Source organism: Cydia strobilella, chromosome Z (assembly GCF_947568885.1).
Source record: "Cydia strobilella chromosome Z, ilCydStro3.1, whole genome shotgun sequence".
NCBI classification, from domain to species: domain Eukaryota; kingdom Metazoa; phylum Arthropoda; class Insecta; order Lepidoptera; family Tortricidae; genus Cydia; species Cydia strobilella.
The window spans coordinates 39,404,100-39,422,502 of record NC_086068.1 but is presented as its reverse complement, the minus strand read 5'-3'; the positions used below and the strand labels follow the sequence as shown (position 1 = coordinate 39,422,502).

Below are 18,403 nucleotides of genomic sequence, written 5' to 3'. Positions count from 1 at the left end.
TGCACGTAGGTCTATGTTGCTGTGTGGTCTTTGACCGATTAATCCGTCTTTGGCGTTAGACCTGCGGTGCCGATATAATCGTCATTGGCGTCCAAAAGGTTAAAAAGAAATCTTACCGTCCTATTTATATGGTTCAAATTTATGTAGCAGCTCTGTATTCTGAGGCCACACACAGGCAACCGTTCGTTCGTCATTACCCAAACTCGATATCTCAGAATGAGCCGTTACATTTTAAACCTTAATACTATCACGATAGTTGCATTTTAACGAAATGGTTGCTTTGGCGCGCGCTCGGCACGCGACTACGGCACCTCTCCATAAATAGTAGTTTATGCAACTGACACATAATGAGAGGCCTTAAAACACAAGTGTGGTTTTATGGATCGAGCTTTAGCGAGTTTCATAATAGAATCACACGAGTGTTTTAAGGTCTAATTATGTACAGTTGCATACACTACTTTGTCTACACACATAACATTATTACTCTAAGATAGGTTCAGAAGCCGTAGGGAAATGACCTGCATTGCTACTAGTGCTACCTGTACAATATCTATAGATATTAAAATGATGCAATAAACAATAAATTTGAACAAATACAGAAACAAACTACTCATATTTTCAACTAAAATGTAAATTACAAACAATTTTTCACAATTCTAGTTTCGTAACAGCAAAAAACTAACAAACAAATGACAACAGTTAATGGCGGCAATTCGATCCTCCGTCAAGACGATTTTTTTTATTATATACAAACGAATGAAGTCCCTATTCTCATGTCACTCGAGATCCACTCGAGATCAAATGTCGTGCGGTTTATATTAAAAAAAAAAACATACTGAATTGACGTTTCGTATCGAAAATTGTTTTAATATCTATGGATACTAGAATAGAGATCCACTTGAGTTCCGACAGCTATTCCAAATTTAAATTCATAACCTTACAAAAATCTATAATGTAATAACATTAAAGTACAGATTTTACCTATACTACCACAGATAAGAAAGTTCTCATAGTAAAATTGGTTGTAATAATGCTGGTCATTTCCTACGGTTTCTGAACGCATTTTAGAGCACTAACGATATGTGCATAGATAAAGAAACTAAGGCTTTTGTTAAACGGATTAGGGTCTGAGGCCTAAAAATCATTTGAGAAAATTCATTCTATACAATCAATTCTCTTTGGTAGCAGTAAATCCTTATGATTATTAGTACTCACCAGAAACTTACGATACGCTGTCTAGTACGCAAACTAAACTTGATACGGGAGGAATGACAAATCGTTCTCGGACTGTCATCTAATCTACTCATTTTGTATGATGAGTGAAGGGCACGTTCACATTACGCTAACCGCCTGCGCTTTGAGGTAGGTCAGCGAAAAGAGAAAGATAAATGAGCGTTCATGCTATACGCACTAGAGCGTATGTCGCCGAATATAGTAGGTAGGTAGTGGGTGTCTATGATAATGGGCCTAGGCACAGACAGACAGTGATCGTACCCGTACCCTAATATTGTTCGTAAAAAGGGCGTATGCGTGCCCTGATACGGAGCGTGTTGTGCGGCGGGCGGCGGTTCACTGGTAGTGTAGGGGCGCGCTGGACGAAACCTTCTCCAGCTTCTCGAAGTGCTTCCGCGCGTTGCGGATGTTGATGAGCGTGGCCTCGGACGGGATGCGCGGGTCCGACATCTCCACCATCACGTACGTGTTGCTAGTGAACCCGTCGATGAACGCTGCGAACACGCTGTTGCGGACCTGATCGCAACCATTATTATTTCTATATATGGCAATTATGGTTGAACCCTTATGTATTATAAGCAGATGAGTTTTTCCAAACAACCGTAGGATAAACAAAAATATTGTTAGCCAGTTGAAGCCAGTGCTGTCAAACTGGTTTAATTTGGCAAACATTCAGACGTACTCTATGGGTAACCACAGTTGAAATGAAACCGTTTCATTTCATTTAATGTAGTTTTTAACTGGCCCAGTCTTTGAATCACTGTACGAAGTGTACGAGCAAAACCCGCCGCCCAGTACTTGTTTAGTGCAAGGACCACCAGTATCTTACATGCAAAGTATATTTTCACTTCACATGCTCGTAAAGTTCTCCTTTGTGCTATATGTAGGCTGCACAAAATGCTACTTTTATGCTCTAGTGCACAAAGTAATATTTTTTTAAAGACTAAGACAATCAAATCACTGCCATAATACACAATAAAACATAATCGGATAATATTGTTATTCCACTTAATTTGGCCCGATTTTTTAATAATCCGTGTTTTATATATTACTAAATCATTAAAATCTTACAATACAGCATAGTTATTATAGAAATAAACTACAAAATGTAGTTATAATTTGGCAGTATGAATAAAAACTTAAAGCCCCCTCAACACGAATTGCGGCGCGAAGCCGTGAACGGCTTTGCGCCGCGATTCGCGCACGAGTGTGCAGTGGGCTTAAGGGCCTGGCCACATGTACGCGGTGCGACGTCGCCGACGCAACGCGGCGCGTTTTGCGGTGCCGCCGCCGCAACGCAGAAATCTGCGGCGCCGCTCGCCGCAACGCAAAATCTGGCGGTGCGTCGTGCGACGCCGCGCGCGGTACCGCAAAACGGTGCGCGGCGCCGCCCGCCGCAACGCAAAATCTGGCGGTGCGTCGTGCGACGCCGCGCGCGGTGTCGCAAAGCGTTGCGCGTCGCCGCGCGCGGTGCCGCCCGCCGCAACGCAAAAATTTGGCGGTGCGACTTGCGGTGCCGCGTCCGTCGTCGCGGCACCGCATGCGGCGGCGCGCTGCATAAGTAGTAAAGAATTCGACTACCAGTGTTTGGCTGTTATTAAGAAGGCGCAGAAATAAGAAGCAATTGAAAAGAAAATTTTGGGTAAACCCATGTCTTCATGTCATGAATGAAGATGGATATCATTTCAAAAGAAAATACGAGGCATTGAAGATGACTGAAAATAAATTTTATAACTATTTTCGAATGTCTGTGCCATGTTTTGAAGAACTTTTAAGCAAAATATCGCCTCTAATAAAGAAGAAACACATATTTAGAAGACCCGTTGGGCCTCTGGAGATGTTGGGAATAACAATAAGGTACGAAATCATAACTATTTTTGTATGTAAATTATTTTTATTCTTTAGACCATAATTATTAGGTAATTATAAATAGGTAAATATAAAAAACAAGTAGGTATATGTCTTTTTTGCAAAATCAACATGATATAAGATTGCCTTTGTTAGGTATATAAAATATGTTTATACTTGTGGCTAACTAAATCGACAACTTTTATTTTTAAATCATCATTTTTTATATACCTGCTAACATGACTATAATTAACTTTTTTTTAATACAGTTTTTTGTATAATTGTTTTACGAAAATCAAAAACTTCCATGAAATTACAGTGGAACCTCGATAAGGCGAATTCCTTGTTAACGCGAAATAAAATGCCAATGCCTTTCCCTTTCCTTCATAGTCGAAAACCTCCATAACTCGAAATATTTAACCTCACAAGACGAAGTCACCAACTATTCCCTTCACGACTATAACTCGAAAAAGATATAAAGATTGCACTTTCTCCGTTTCTACAATTACGCCTCTTTTACACTTATAATTTTTCGTGCGTTTTACCTCTGTAACTCGAAACCTCTTTAAAACGAACAAAAACCCACAAGAACCTCTCTAAGTCGGTGTCCTCTACAAGAGGGATCCTCTTCGTTAGCACGTATTTTTTGGCATTTCCCATGAGATTCGTGCTATCGAGGTTCCACTATATAATTATAACTGTAATCGTTAGGTACAGAAAATCACAACTATGTAGTTTATAATTCTAAAAATAATACCACCACCATTTTACAAAAGCTTAAGTATAATTAAATAATTATACAAATTTGTAATCACAATTAAGTCAACGTTCCATAAATAATAATATACTATAGATAGGTATTTTTTTTTTAAATCAACAATATGGTTCTAATAATTACTCACTAATTCACCAACTGTCATACAGGCTTAATATATCTTAGAAAAAATCAACAACAATCACAAACAGCTTTACTTACAAGTCAACATTCCAAAAATAATTTACACGCCTTTAGAGATAATGACAATCAGGTCGTGTTCTAAAATTCTAAAATTAATACCGCCACCATTTTACAAAATAATATTTTTTTAATACTTAATACGAAAGTGGAGGACCCGCGCGAAATCGCCGTTTCATACAAACGTGTAGTCCTGATTTTCCTCTCTGGTTATTAACATTGTTGAAAATATTTTGACACAATTTGTTGTATAGCTATGCCCCTATGGTTAATATATATATACATCAAATTCATGTATCATCATCATCATCATGAGATCATGTATGCAGACGACTTGTGCTTTGTGACTGAGTCCCCGGAAGGCATGCAACAGCTCATGTCCAGCTTCGACGAGTCCTGTCGCAAATTTGGGCTCAAGATCAGTGTCAAGAAGACTGAGGTGATGTCGCTGGACGTTCTCAGTCATCAGACACTGGTCGTTAGACTCGGCGAGGACCAGCTGAAGCAGGTAGACAAGTTCCGCTACCTAGGGAGCACGTTAACATCCAAGTGCGACCTTGATGCTGAAATTAACTGCAGGATCGGGGCTGCGGCTGCAGCTTTTGGCAAGTTAGACCACAAGGTCCTCAGCTCACATGACTTAAAACTGGCCACTAAGATATCCGTTTATGTGGCAGTCGTGCTGCCTAACCTTCTATACTCCGCTGAGACGTGGACCGTTTATCGCCGCCATATTCGCATGCTGGATCGGTTCCACCTCAGATGCCTACGCAAGATACTGAAGATCCGATGGTCTGATCGTGTTCGGAATACCGAAGTACTGCGTAGAGCAAATGTGGGTGGTATCGAGGTATACCTCATGCGACGTCAGCTTCGGTGGTGTGGTCACGTTTCACGGATGAACGACCAGCGTGTGGCTAAGCGCATCTTTTATTCTGAGCTTGAGGAGGGCAAGCGGAAACAGGGCGGCCAATTCCTCAGGTACAAAGATGTGCTTAAGCGGCACATGAAAAAGTGTCGTATAGAGCCCTCGCGATGGGGGCAGCGGGCAGCCATACGAACAGAATGGCGGGATACAATAAATGCCCGGGTGGCTGAATTCGAATCGCGACGGCGCTTAGAGCTGGATTCCAAGCGCGACGAAATAAAGGCCAGACCACCTGCGGCAATACATTATAATTACTCAAATGGTGTGCTCACATGCCCGCAATGCTCGCGAACTTTTGGAAACAAAATCGGCTACGTCAGCCACTTGCGAGCACACCAGAGACAACAATAACGGAGTTGACAGCAGTCGCCGTGGCCGAATCGGCCGTGGAGTTATTATTATTACATCAAATTATGAAAAAATATTTTCCATAATGTTAATATCTAGAGAGGAAAATGGTGAGTACGTTTGTATGGATTAGCGGCCGACCCCTTTGCTCTTGAGTATATTTTAATAATTTTGCAAATCTGTAATTACCATTTGAATATAATATGTATATTATATAAATCAACTATCGCTTATATAAATATGGCTATAATGAATACTTGCTAATTCACCAACTTTCATACAGGCTTAATATAGGTATCTTAGAAAAAAATCAACAGTTTTCAATGTTTTCATATAGGTACAGTCGAGTTCACAAACATTTTTACAAGTAAACATTCGAAAAATAATAATATTATATAAGTATATATCTTATACAAATCAACAATCGTTTATATAAATATCGCTATAATAATTACTTACTAATTCACCAACTTTCATATTAGAAAAAAAAATACAGTTTTCATATAGGTACAGTCGAGTCCACAAACATCTTTACAAGTCAACATCCAAAAATAATATTGTCTTCGGTTACCGCGATAGTTACTCATGAAATAAAACTATGAAAACGGATTATATCGCGTATATTGAATTTATAATACATCCCGACGTTTCGAACTCTTTACAGCGTTCGTGGTCAACGGGTCAAGAGTTCGAAACGTCGGGATGTATTATAAATTCAATATACGCGATATAATCCGTTTTCATAGTTTTATTTCATCCAAAAATAATTTACACGCCTCTAAGACAATGACAATCAGGTTGTGGGGGTGGTAATTTTGTGTAGTATTACGTAGATTATATTATTTTACTACTAAAAAAAATCACCATTTTTATATAAACAACTAAGTTTTAATAAAATAAAATTTTAGTCAAAGTACGTACCTACTTTATTAGTATTATATATGTGCGTGTGCGTTGTATGTGTGTGTGTGTGTGGTTATAGGTTTTCAAAGATAATTTTACAAGATACTCAAAAAGGCTTGAAAGCTTAAATAAATCGGGCGCTAGTGCGACGAGAGTAAAAGAATACCATTTCTACAAGCAACTAATGTTTTAAAAAAAAATGCTGCAAATTTAACTGACTCGAGCATAGTCGAGGACCAAGAAAGTGACGAAGATGGCCAGACAAATGAAACTACAAGCAGATCTCGGTACCAACCTTGTTCTCGGAAAAGGAAAACGACCGACCAATTTGAGTCCGACATACTTCAGGCCTTAAAAGAGACAGAAAATAGGCATCTGTCGTTTTTCAAATCTATTTTACCGTCGCTAAACAAATTAGACGATCATCAAACTTTAATATATCAAAGTCGCGTCTTACAGGCCCTTACTGATCTCCACCAACCATCACCAAATAGTTACCATAGTTCAACTCAAAATAGTTACCAAAGATCTTACCAAGTCCACTCATCTTACCAAGATGGTTACCCAAGACCCCACTCGTCAGCATACGATTCTGGTTACCAAAGAACCCAACAAACATTTAATAATTATCCACCAACAGTCCCATCATCATCAGGTCCTTATTATTTACAAACACCTGTCGAACCAGTCACCAACGAAAGCGACAATCAATCAAACAAGACAAATGAATCTGAATTTGACTTTTCATAATAAAAAAAAGGAAGCACATATATAAAACTAATAAAGTAGGTACGTACTTTGACTAAAATTTGATTTTATTAAAACTTAGTTGTTTATATAAAAATAGTGATTTTTTTGTAGTAGTAAAATAATATAATCTATGTTTGTGGACTCGACTGTACCTATATGAAAACTGTAATTTTTTTCTAATATGAAAGTTGGTGAATTAGTAAGTAATTATTATAGCCATATTTATATAAACGATTGTTGATTTTTATAAGATATATACCTATATAATATTATTATTTTTCGAATGTTTACTTGTAAAAATGTTTGTGAACTCGACTGTACCTATATGAAAACATAGAAAACTGTTGATTTTTTTCTAAGATACCTATATTAAGCCTGTATGAAAGTTGGTGAATTAGCAAGTATTCATTATAGCCATATTTATATAAGCGATAGTTGATTTATATAATATACATATATTCAAATTGTAATTACAGATTTGCAAAATTATTAAAATATACTCAAGAGCAAAGGGGTCGGCCGCTAATCCATACAAACGTACTCTCCATTTTTCTCTCTAGATATTAACATTTAGGAAAATATTTTTTCATAATTTGATGTATATATATTAACCATAGGGGCATAGCTATACAACAAATTGTGTCAAAATATTTTCAACAATGTTAATAACCAGAGAGGAAAATCAGGACTACACGTTTGTATGAAACGGCGATTTCGCGCGGGTCCTCCACTTTCGTATTAAGTATTAAAAAAAAGAAAAAAATATTATTTTGTAAAATGGTGGCGGTATTAATTTTAGAATTTTAGAACACGACCTGATTGTCATTATCTCTAAAGGCGTGTAAATTATTTTTGGAATGTTGACTTGTAAGTAAAGCTGTTTGTGATTGTTGTTGATTTTTTCTAAGATATATCAAGCCTGTATGACAGTTGGTGAATTAGTGAGTAATCATTAGAACCATATTGTTGATTTAAAAAAATATATACCTATCTATAGTATATTATTATTTATGGAACGTTGACTTAATTGTGATTACAAATTTGTATAATTATTTAATTATACTTAAGCTTTTGTAAAATGGTGGTGGTATTATTTATAGAATTATAAACTACATAGTTGTGATTTTCTGTACCTAACAATTACAGTTATAATTATATAGTGGAACCTCGATAGCACGAATGGAATTCGCCTTATCGAGGTTCCACTGTAATTTCATGGAAGTTTTTGATTTTCGTAAAACAATTATACAAAAAACTGTATTAAAAAAAAAAGTTAATTTTAGTCATGTTAGCAGGTATATAAAAAATGATGATTTAAAAATAAAAGTTGTCGATTTAGTTAGCCACAAGTATAAACATATTTTATATACCTAACAAAGGCAATCTTATATCATGTTGATTTTGCAAAAAGACCTACCTAAATACCTACATGTTTTTTATATTTACCTATTTATAATTACCTAATAATTATGGTCTAAAGAATAAAAATAATTTACATACAAAAATAGTTATGATTTCTTACCTTATTGTTATTCCCAACATCTCCAGAGGCCCAACGGGTCTTGTAAATATGTGTTTCTTCTTTATTAGAGGCGATATTTTGCTTAAAAGTTCTTCAAAACATGGCACAGACATTCGAAAATAGTTATAAAATTTATTTTCAGTCATCTTCAATGCCTCGTATTTTCTTTTGAAATGATATCCATCTTCATTCATGACATGAATTTTCTTTTCAATTGCTTCTTATTTTTGCGCCTTCTTAATAGAAAAGTACGATACATAGTTCTATGCTTTACAGTACCTATATATAAGAAGTGCCGATTAGAACATCACCTGACCACCTGCACTCACACGATCTCATACACCTACACACACTCACTCACTCACACACACACACACACACACACACACACACACACACACACACACACACACACACACACACACACACACACACACACACACACACACACACACACACACACACACACACACACACACACACACACACACACACACACACACACACACACACACACACACACACACACACACACACACATTTAATGTAGATAAAATTGTATTAGCTTAAGTTTTCTTTCTGCTTTTGTTAAACTAAAAACTACTTGTTGCTACGGAAGAGCGGCGCTTCCTGATACAGGTATAATATACTTAAAAGGAAGTCCCAACCTACTACCTTGTAATGTAACTTTTTATTTATGAAATAAAATATTTTCATTTCATTTTCATTAATAACAGCCAAACACTGGTAGTCGAATTCTTTACTACTTATGCAGCGCGGCGCCGCATGCGGTGCCGCGACGACGGACGCGGCACCGCAAGTCGCACCGCCAAATTTTTGCGTTGCGGCGGGCGGCACCGCGCGCGGCGACGCGCAACGCTTTGCGACACCGCGCGCGGCGACGCACGACGCACCGCAAGATTTTGCGTTGCGGCGGGCGGCGCCGCGCACCGTTTTGCGGTACCGCGCGCGGCGTCGCACGACGCACCGCCAGATTTTGCGTTGCGGCGAGCGGCGCCGCAGATTTCTGCGTTGCGGCGGCGGCACCGCAAAACGCGCCGCGTTGCGTCGGCGACGTCGCACCGCGTACATGTGGCCAGGCCCTAAGGTAAATATGACGTGTTAAAAAAAATGTATTTTATTTGTTTGCCATTGTTTTATTTTACTGTAAGTGAAAAGCAGTGTGTATAACTCAGGCACAAACGCCTATTTTTATCCTCGGCTATATTATAAATTGCCTCGTATGAAAATAGATCGCTTTGTGCCCTTGTTGTACAATCTACTATTAGCATTCTTAAATATAAAAGTAGGTAAGTATAGTAGCATAATTAGATCTAGATACCAGTGTATTGTGTTGCTAAACTTGCTAATGTGTTTCGCTTTGGACAGACACATTTGATCAAAAACAGAAATTTTATATGTTTACAGAAATAAAAATATTTAGTTTACATTTACATACATACATACATGAGAACAGTAGATATTTTCCACTTCTTTAAAATATAGACTTAGATAAATTGTACGTAGATATGGATTCTCGTATAATATCTGTAATGTCAATCAAATTATTTATGGTGACCATTTAAAAAATAATCATGAATGTTGTGATATTGATATTACGTTCTTTATATTAGGCTGGGAAGTATCACGTTTCAGGCGCGGCTAGACGAGAGGTCTGTAATGAAATTTCATACAAAGTTGCAGGCCTAGGCCGGGAAGTCGTTTTTTTTTTATTTCTATTTCACATATAATTGTGGCACAGCATCATGGCATTCAGCCATTAAAAAAAACTATAAGCAATATTTGCTTTTTGGTTCGTTTATGACATTCTGCCAATACGCCTATTAAAAAAAACAATCATTTTTTTTAACCTGACTTGGGCTCTATGGCACTAGGACCATTAGAGGGGGGTAGGACTGTGTGGGGGGATGGTAGCCTGGGGAAAATCCAAGACCCTTCCGCATCACACGAGACGGTTTTGCTACGCTGGAATACTCCTAGTTAAAAAAAAACAATACACGATATTTGATTGATATATGTATATAGTTGGTCAAGCAAATATTGTCAGTAAATAAGAACAAAAAAAAACTATACTCATCCTTTTCTTTTGGGTGTTAGTACTAGTGTAAGACAAAGATAGTACGATTCTCTGATGTTTGAAATAAGACAGTCCTTTGACAAACTATATAACTATATTAAACGTTTGAGAAAAGCACTATACATATATCGGCGTGAAAACGGGTTGTCTGCCTCATAACTATCCGGCCTCACTACGTTCGGCCGTATATTCTATTCGGCCGGCAACCCCTTCCTTCCCGGCCTCTGTAGTAATGTACTATTACAGTACACAATTGTTTTGCAGACGCGAACATTGACCCAAAAAATGGTGGAAAGTATAGCCTAGGGTCTCTCGCGTGTACAGATGTAGTGCATAATTGTTTTCCATCATATTTTCTCGGAAACGTTCGTATTTGTCATGCTACATCAGTCAACCGCAGTACTTTTTGTACCGAGACTGACTGAAATAGCAAGACACGTGTGTACGTTTCCGTGAAAAAAAAACGATGGAAAATAATTATGCACTACATCTGTAGCCATGGTGACAATCGTTAAGTCAAATAGGAAGTTAAAGATGTATAATCGCCATCAGACATATAAGAGCGGCCAAGGTGTTCCCAAACAAAGCTTCTATTAGGTATCAAGACGTTAAAAGTGCATGTTGAGATGTTTTTGAGCACCTTCTACATCATTTAGTTGCGTTGTCATAGTAAAGTTACGCCATGGCTATAGAGAAATAAGTAAGCATAGAGTGCTCACTCCATACATCAATTTTGTTACCAAAACACTTACCTATTATTTTCGTAGTCGACATCTATTTAGCGTCAAGTAGCGGATTTATCACTACCGCTACATGACAACAGATGTCGCGACGAACGAAAAGTCTAATGCTCAACAATTTTCAGCTAATATTATAACCGGAACTGTATTTTCAACTCCTGCTTGTAATATTAGTTGTAAATTGTTAAGCAATACACTTTTCGTCAGTCGCGTCACTCGTGATATTTCTCTCTTTCACTCTTCTAAATGTTTTAATGATTACGTACGTTCCAGGCACAGGCAGTTCGGTTGTAGAACTCATTACCTTCCGACTTAACGCATGCTAAATCACTTCATATCTATTTATATAAACGTAAAAGTCCTGACTGACTGACTGACTCACTTAAATCAACGCCCAGCCCAAACCGTTGGACCTAGAGAGCTGAATTTTTCAGTGGGTAGATTTTATAACGTTAGTATCCACTAAGAAGGGGTTTTTCAAAATTCATCCCCCAAGGGGGTGAAATGGGGGTCCAAAGTTTGTATGGGGTTCAAGTTTTATATTAAGCTATGAGTTCGAACCTTGGGTAAAAGATATATTATTAAAAAACAAGCAAACTACTTTCAGCGTTTTTGAAAATTCATCCCCTAAGGTGGTGAAAAAGGGGTTGAAAGTTTGTATGGAGGTCAAACATTTTATCAAATGCGGGACTCAAAACTTTGTATATAGGCATATTATTAGAACACAGGAAAGTAATTTCAGCGTTTTTAAAAATTCATCCCCTAAAAGGGTTAAAAAGGGGTTGAAATTTGAAACCATTACAAAATATTAATGCTTAGAAAATTGTTAGATAGGCATAATAACCGCTTACAAAAAAAAAAATTCGACGACCCTACAGGGGATGAAAGTTTGTATAGGTTTCAAATTTTATTTTAAGCTAGAAATTAGAAATTTCGTAAAAAGGTATATCATTAAAAAAGTAGAAAAGTTATTTTAGCGTTTTTGAAAATTCATACTCCAAGGTGGTGAAACAGAGGTTGAAAGTTTGTATGGAGATCTAACATTTCTTGGAGTGAGGGACTTGAATCTTTGTTTAAAGGCATATTATTAGAATACAAGAAAAGTAATTTCAGCGTTTTTATAAATTCAACCCGTAAAGTGGTTAAAAAGGGGTTGAAAATTTGTAGGGGTCCTAATTTTATTTTATGCTAGGTACTTGAAACTATGTAGAAAGATATTTAATTAAAAGGGAAGAAAACTTATTTCAGCATTTTTGAAAATTCATCCCCCAAGGTGTTAAAAAAGGTTAAAAAAGAGGTTGAAAGTTTGTATGGAGATCAAATCTTTTTTGCGTACAGGACTTTAGTCTTTGTATAAAGGCATATTTTTAGAATACAAGAAAAGTAATTTAAGCGTTTTTAAATATTCATCCCCTAAAAGGGTTAAAAAGGGGTTGAAAGTTTGAATCCATTACAAATGCTTTGAAACTTCTTAGAAAGGCATTGTATAATATTACAAAAAAAAGTTATTTCAACGTTTTTAATAATTCAACCCCTAAGGGGGTTAAAAAGAGGATGTAGTACAAGTTTTCGTTTAAGCTAGGAACATGAAACTTGGTAAAAGGGCATTATATTATAACAGACGAAAACTGAGTGCACCATGTTTGAAAAGTTTGTATTAATAAAGTTTGCATCGGGAGCGAACATCTTATTTTAATAGTGGACTTGAAAATCTAAGTGTTGAGAAGGATTATATCGGGAACAATTTTTTTCAGTTAGGGACTTTAAACTTCGTACTTTGTGAAATACAAATTTCATGCGTTGTATAATTATTAACAAATGATTAACCGTCCCTACTGATATCTTTTGCTGCATAATGTTACAAATCCACGCGTACGAAGTCGCGGGCAACAGCTAGTCACTTCATATTTTTAAAACTCAAGTATAAAAATATTATTTATCACTTCCGTAATGTTATTTTTATGTCCTATTCCTATGTCCCTAATTGTTGTTGGCCGCATTGTAGTGTTTATATATATTCGTAAATATGTTATATATGATATTTATTTATGTATGGTAGTGTATGTAGTTTATACTATTTGCTATTTATGTATGTGTATTATTAGGTATTATTATTTCTCAATTTCTATCACTCACTGCATCACCTACTCACATTACTTGTTTTTTTTTGCTTTGTCTCCACTACCCTAAGGTTGTCTGGAAGAGATCCCTCTTTAGCGATAAGACCGCGTGTTGTCTACCATAGTTTGTGGTTAATTTGTATGTCAGGTCCTTTTTTATATTGGTGAGCAATAAAGAATATTTGTATTGTATTGTGACATCTAGTACTCGTAAATCCGAGAGTTGACGCTAGATGTCGACTACGAAAATAATAAGCGTTGTGGTAAGAAAACTGATGTATAAAGCGAGTGCTCTATGCTTACTTATTTCTGTATGGCCATGGCTAGACCACCTGTACACTACACTTAGTGTAGTAGTAGTACTACTAGTAGTAGTAGGTAATGTAATGAGCGAGGATACCTCCATGCTCTGGAACTGCGCGGCGAGCTTGGAGCAGGAGAGCTTGAACTGCTTGACGATGTTGGAGACCTTCTCGAAGCGGTGCGCGTCGCGGTGCGCGCGCCGCTGGCAGTGCGACACCACCAGGAACGTCGCGCGCTCGAACAGCAGCACCTGACCGACCACCATGCATCATCATATAATATAATATGTATTATATACATATATTATATATACCTATATACTATATACCTATAGTACACAGTCATCTACACCTACTCATGGAACTTTACCTACACATACCTACTTAATGGGTTGGGGGGGAATTTTACAAATCATCACAATATGCACCTATGTTCCAATCTTTGTTAAAATATATTTTATTCTCCGAGTTTAAAACGACTGTGACATACAGGCAAAAGGAAACTATAAGTTAAAAACAGCTTTTTGTGTGATAATATGTATCTAAGGTGCCAATAAGCTCTCTTACTTGTCCCTAACATCAAGTGGAAGGAATAAGCTCCCTGGTCTCTCTATTCTCATTTCCCCGCCGGACACAGGTGGGAGTAGGTTAATTCATATAAATCATTCCCATTTATCCCTGCCCATTATGGTTATAAGTGGGTAATATATAAATAAATAATACAGCCTATATATGTCCCACTGCTGGGCACCCACGATCTCCGGATTGAAAGTTGGACAACAGATCCACTCAGCCACTACCGCTTTCATAATAATATATTAATTTTATATCATATTATGGGACAACCTTACACAAGTGTGGACCGGTTCAAGGCTTGCCTGCATTAAGCTGATTTGTATTTTGTTAATTAAGTAAAATATCATAAATAAATTCGATTTATTCCCAATTTCTACAATGTCTACTAGAAAATAACTGCTCAACTTGTTTACCAAATAACCTTTGATTAGTGGTAGAGCTATAGTTATACTTGTTCTAAATCATAATAGGTGTTGTTGTTATTATATTTGAACTTACTTCATCAGCATCCACAATTGAGGCAAATTGTTTCAATGAAGACTCTAAAGCTTTAACGTTGGGTATAAGTTTATATACTATGCTTGACCATGCTCTGGAACAAACATGAACATGTTTAAATCACATATAACAACAGCCACTTCATAAAATACAAAACAACCATTTGTATAAAAGTAAACATTACTTGTATAATGTTTCATCCCATATACTGGTCCGAAAACAAGTGCACTCTAAGGGTTTGGAGAGTCGCTTCAGATCCTCTTCTCTTTCCTTAAATATTTCCTCCCTCGATTCCTCTGGTATCAAGTCCATTTTGTGCACCAGACAGAATATCCTAGCTTCCGGTGAGTTCTGGAATATTTACCAATATAATATTAGGAACTATGTATATTTTCATAAATTATATTTGTTACTTTAAATTTATATATTGAATAGAATAGAATAGAAGAGATTTATTCAGAAAACGCTTAAATTTAGGTATTACATAGACAACAGAACAATTTATTATTAATAAGCGTCACTGAAAGGGTCTCCACTCAGCTTAATGTCAAGATACCAGTTATGGATCTCGACGCTGGTCTTCCGTGGAAACCCTTCGGAGAGAGCGCAACTACACGCTAAAGTACATAATATTTTATATTTTATTTTATATCAGTGCAAAGCTTCAAGTAAATTTAATAAGGCATAATTATTATTATTCAATTAAAGACTATAATAACAGATTACGGTACCTAAACAGTCATTAATCGAAAGGTGAAATAAATTATATATTAAATTATATGGGAGACGTTCGTTATAGTGCATTACAAAGTAGATAAGGTATTGACAGTGAATGGTAACAACTAAAACTAGGTAATAACATGAATATACTCTGCATTTATGGGAACTCAAACAAATAAAGTATCATAAAATACTAATAAGGTTACCTGAAGAATAGCTTCCAAGCAGGACTGATAGTAATGCATGTCCTTTTCCATTTCTCTACTCTCCACGTCAAACACATATATAAGTACTTCAACATTTCGAAAAATGTTGTCTCTTTGAGAAGCAAAATAATTTTCCATGAAAGCTTCCTGGCCGCCACAGTCCCACAGGTTGAGCACCAGGTTGCCCAGGAAGCGCACGTGGGAGTGCTCCACATCGACTGAAACATTCAACATTTAGGTATACTCTAACCATCAACACAAACCCTTCACACGACGACTTCACACATACTACTAGCTACTAGACTAGCAACTAACTTGTAGCGCCCAGCCGTCTGGTGTCTCTTGCGATGTAGTTGGCGAAAATTATGGACCTCATACTTGTCTTCCCTGAGCCACTCTTTCCCATTAACAGTACCTTTAAAATATAAAAATATTCACTAGTTTAGAACTAGAACAGTTATTAAATAATAATAAGAGCAAAAAAAAAATTTAAGACGTACCTTTTTCTTCATGTTGACAAAGTTAGAACTACGAAGGCCTTCAACTTTATAAGATAGGGAGTTTTTATCTGGAACACGATTTCATGCACCTTGTTAGAAGCATAAAAAAACTCTTACCACTTTACCTACTAACTTTCGTAGGGTGATTTACCTTAAAGAATTTAATTAAAAATATGTAAAAGATTACAAATAACAGTAGGCGTAAAAACACTGTTCGAAGTATTCGACATATGTTCGACAGTCATCTACTCATCAGTCACTTTATGTCATAGACACCAATTCTTTTTTTTTTTTGTTAAGGGCTCTCTCCACACTCGTGCGCGAATCGCGGCGCGAAGCCGCGAATGCGAGTGTGGAGTCTAGTTCGCTAATCAGCGAAATCGACTCCACACTCGCGTTCGCGGCTTCGCTCCGCATAGTCTGGAGCGGGCTTTATACGAATGCTGTCCAGACGGGAAGAAGAACAAAAAACCTCAAAAAACAACTATACTCATCCTTTTCTTTTGGGTGCTAGTACTAGTGTAAGACAAAGATAGTATGATTCTCTCTGTCTATGTTTGAAATGCGACAGACCTTTGAAAAACTATAGCGTCCACACAGTACACAATTTATAGCAGGTCAAACAACTTTGTCAGTAGAAAAAGGCGCGTTTTCTATGGGAAGTTAACCCTTCCCGCCTACATTTTGTTAATTTTTTTCTACTGATGGAAATGGCTTGACAGACTATAATCACCAATTAAAATCCGTAAGTGTCGTGGAACACTCGGTTGGAACGAAGTAGGTACAAAGAACCGGCCAAGTGCTAGTCGGACTCGCGTTCTGTGGGTTCCGTACATTACACAATTTAAACAATGTATTTTTTATGTGAAACGTCTTTAAAAAACCCGTAGGGGTCGGATAAAAAACTATGTAATTCAGTCCTACTTACGCTTGACTGCACATTCCTAATAAGAGAGGAAAATAGGCGCGAAGCGCGAACTGGCAAGACTCCACATTACACACTATTATGACTCATATGTGGCAAGATAAATAATAATTATAATAGAGCATAGACCTAGCATTACATAGACCAGCTATACGCGTGCGCCCGTAAGGGATAGACATAGATGACGTCATAAACGTGGGGATACCATATTGGTAAAAATTACCCCAATATTTGATATCACGTTGGGGCGATTACCCTGGAGGCAAAGTTAGCTTGTTTGACGGTATTAAAAAATTGTTAAATAAAATGACAATGGGCCGTTCTTTTTAGGCGTATAAACAATGAAATACCTCCTATAATTCGCGCAGGTGGTACAAAACTAAACATGTTTAGTAAATAAAACGTAAAATAAAATGTATTATGGGTTTTAATTTAAAGAAATCACAAATCGCAATCACACCAATTAATGTACACCATATTTAATCTCCACAACATTTGTTTATTTATTTTTTGGAATTAGAAGTACGAAAAAACTTTGAGGTCAAAATTACCCATAAAATTATGATATTTTCATCTGGTATCCCTAACATGATTGTTATGCAGCTAAATTAAGAAGAAGTTTAAAAATGGCTGACCTCAGACTCCTACCTACCTACGTAATTTGGGCGGATAATTTTACAAATAATGTTTTGTTAATTTGCGTAAATAATTGTGATATTTTTATTGAAATCGTTTGATTCTACATTGCTTTAAGTGTAACGTAATTTTACGATGTTATTCTCACATATTGCGTTAAGAGGAAGGTGTAAAATACCGTACTTACGTGTGAAAGGTTATGATCTCATATTTTTGCTCAGAGCGGCTATTACAGCCGATTACAGAACAATTCACCAGTATTTTATCAAAGTTCAAGCATTCGAAACGCTAACCATCACTATATTTCATATGAGAAAGCACAATTTCATACAAAACAACGATAATTAAACAAGCAACGAACAAACATGACATGTCACGTACATATTTGTTTGCCACAACCTCGGTTGTGGCAGCGGTGGAAAAGTGAAACTATGACAAGGACAAACAATAACATCGCTTTCTCTGCTACTCCTACTGAAAGATACATAAGACTATCCCGTTCGGTCATTTTCCCCCACTCCTCATGACCGATCCAGTTATACTAGATTCATGTAATAGAGGCTATATTTTACGTTTTTACAACAAAACAAATTGG

General features: G+C 36.8%; 2 protein-coding genes across 2 annotated transcripts in view; both read right to left on the bottom strand.

The window, feature by feature from the left end:
* Positions 1 to 18,403, bottom strand: part of LOC134754837 (DNA replication licensing factor Mcm7) — a 425,513-nt gene that overhangs the window by 144,558 nt on the left and 262,552 nt on the right. The window lies entirely within an intron of this gene.
* Positions 1,533 to 16,404, bottom strand: LOC134754911 (ras-related GTP-binding protein A). The gene is made up of 7 exons (XM_063691385.1): positions 16,248 to 16,404; positions 16,063 to 16,162; positions 15,748 to 15,965; positions 15,006 to 15,172; positions 14,822 to 14,915; positions 13,846 to 13,998; positions 1,533 to 1,749 (listed from the first exon to the last, which is right to left on the bottom strand). Exons 1-7 carry the CDS (start codon positions 16,257 to 16,259, stop codon positions 1,570 to 1,572), a joined length of 924 nt encoding a protein of 307 aa, XP_063547455.1. The 5' UTR covers positions 16,260 to 16,404; the 3' UTR covers positions 1,533 to 1,569.

What these genes read in the sequence shown, in the direction of transcription:
- LOC134754911 (XM_063691385.1), bottom strand. An exon ending in CAGACGGCTGGGCGCTACAA is followed by an intron (nt 15,966 to 16,062) that starts GTTAGTTGCTAG and finishes TGAATGTTTCAG; the next exon opens with TCGATGTGGAGCACTCCCAC. An exon ending in GCTTGGAAGCTATTCTTCAG is followed by an intron (nt 15,173 to 15,747) that starts GTAACCTTATTA and finishes TAAATATTCCAG; the next exon opens with AACTCACCGGAAGCTAGGAT.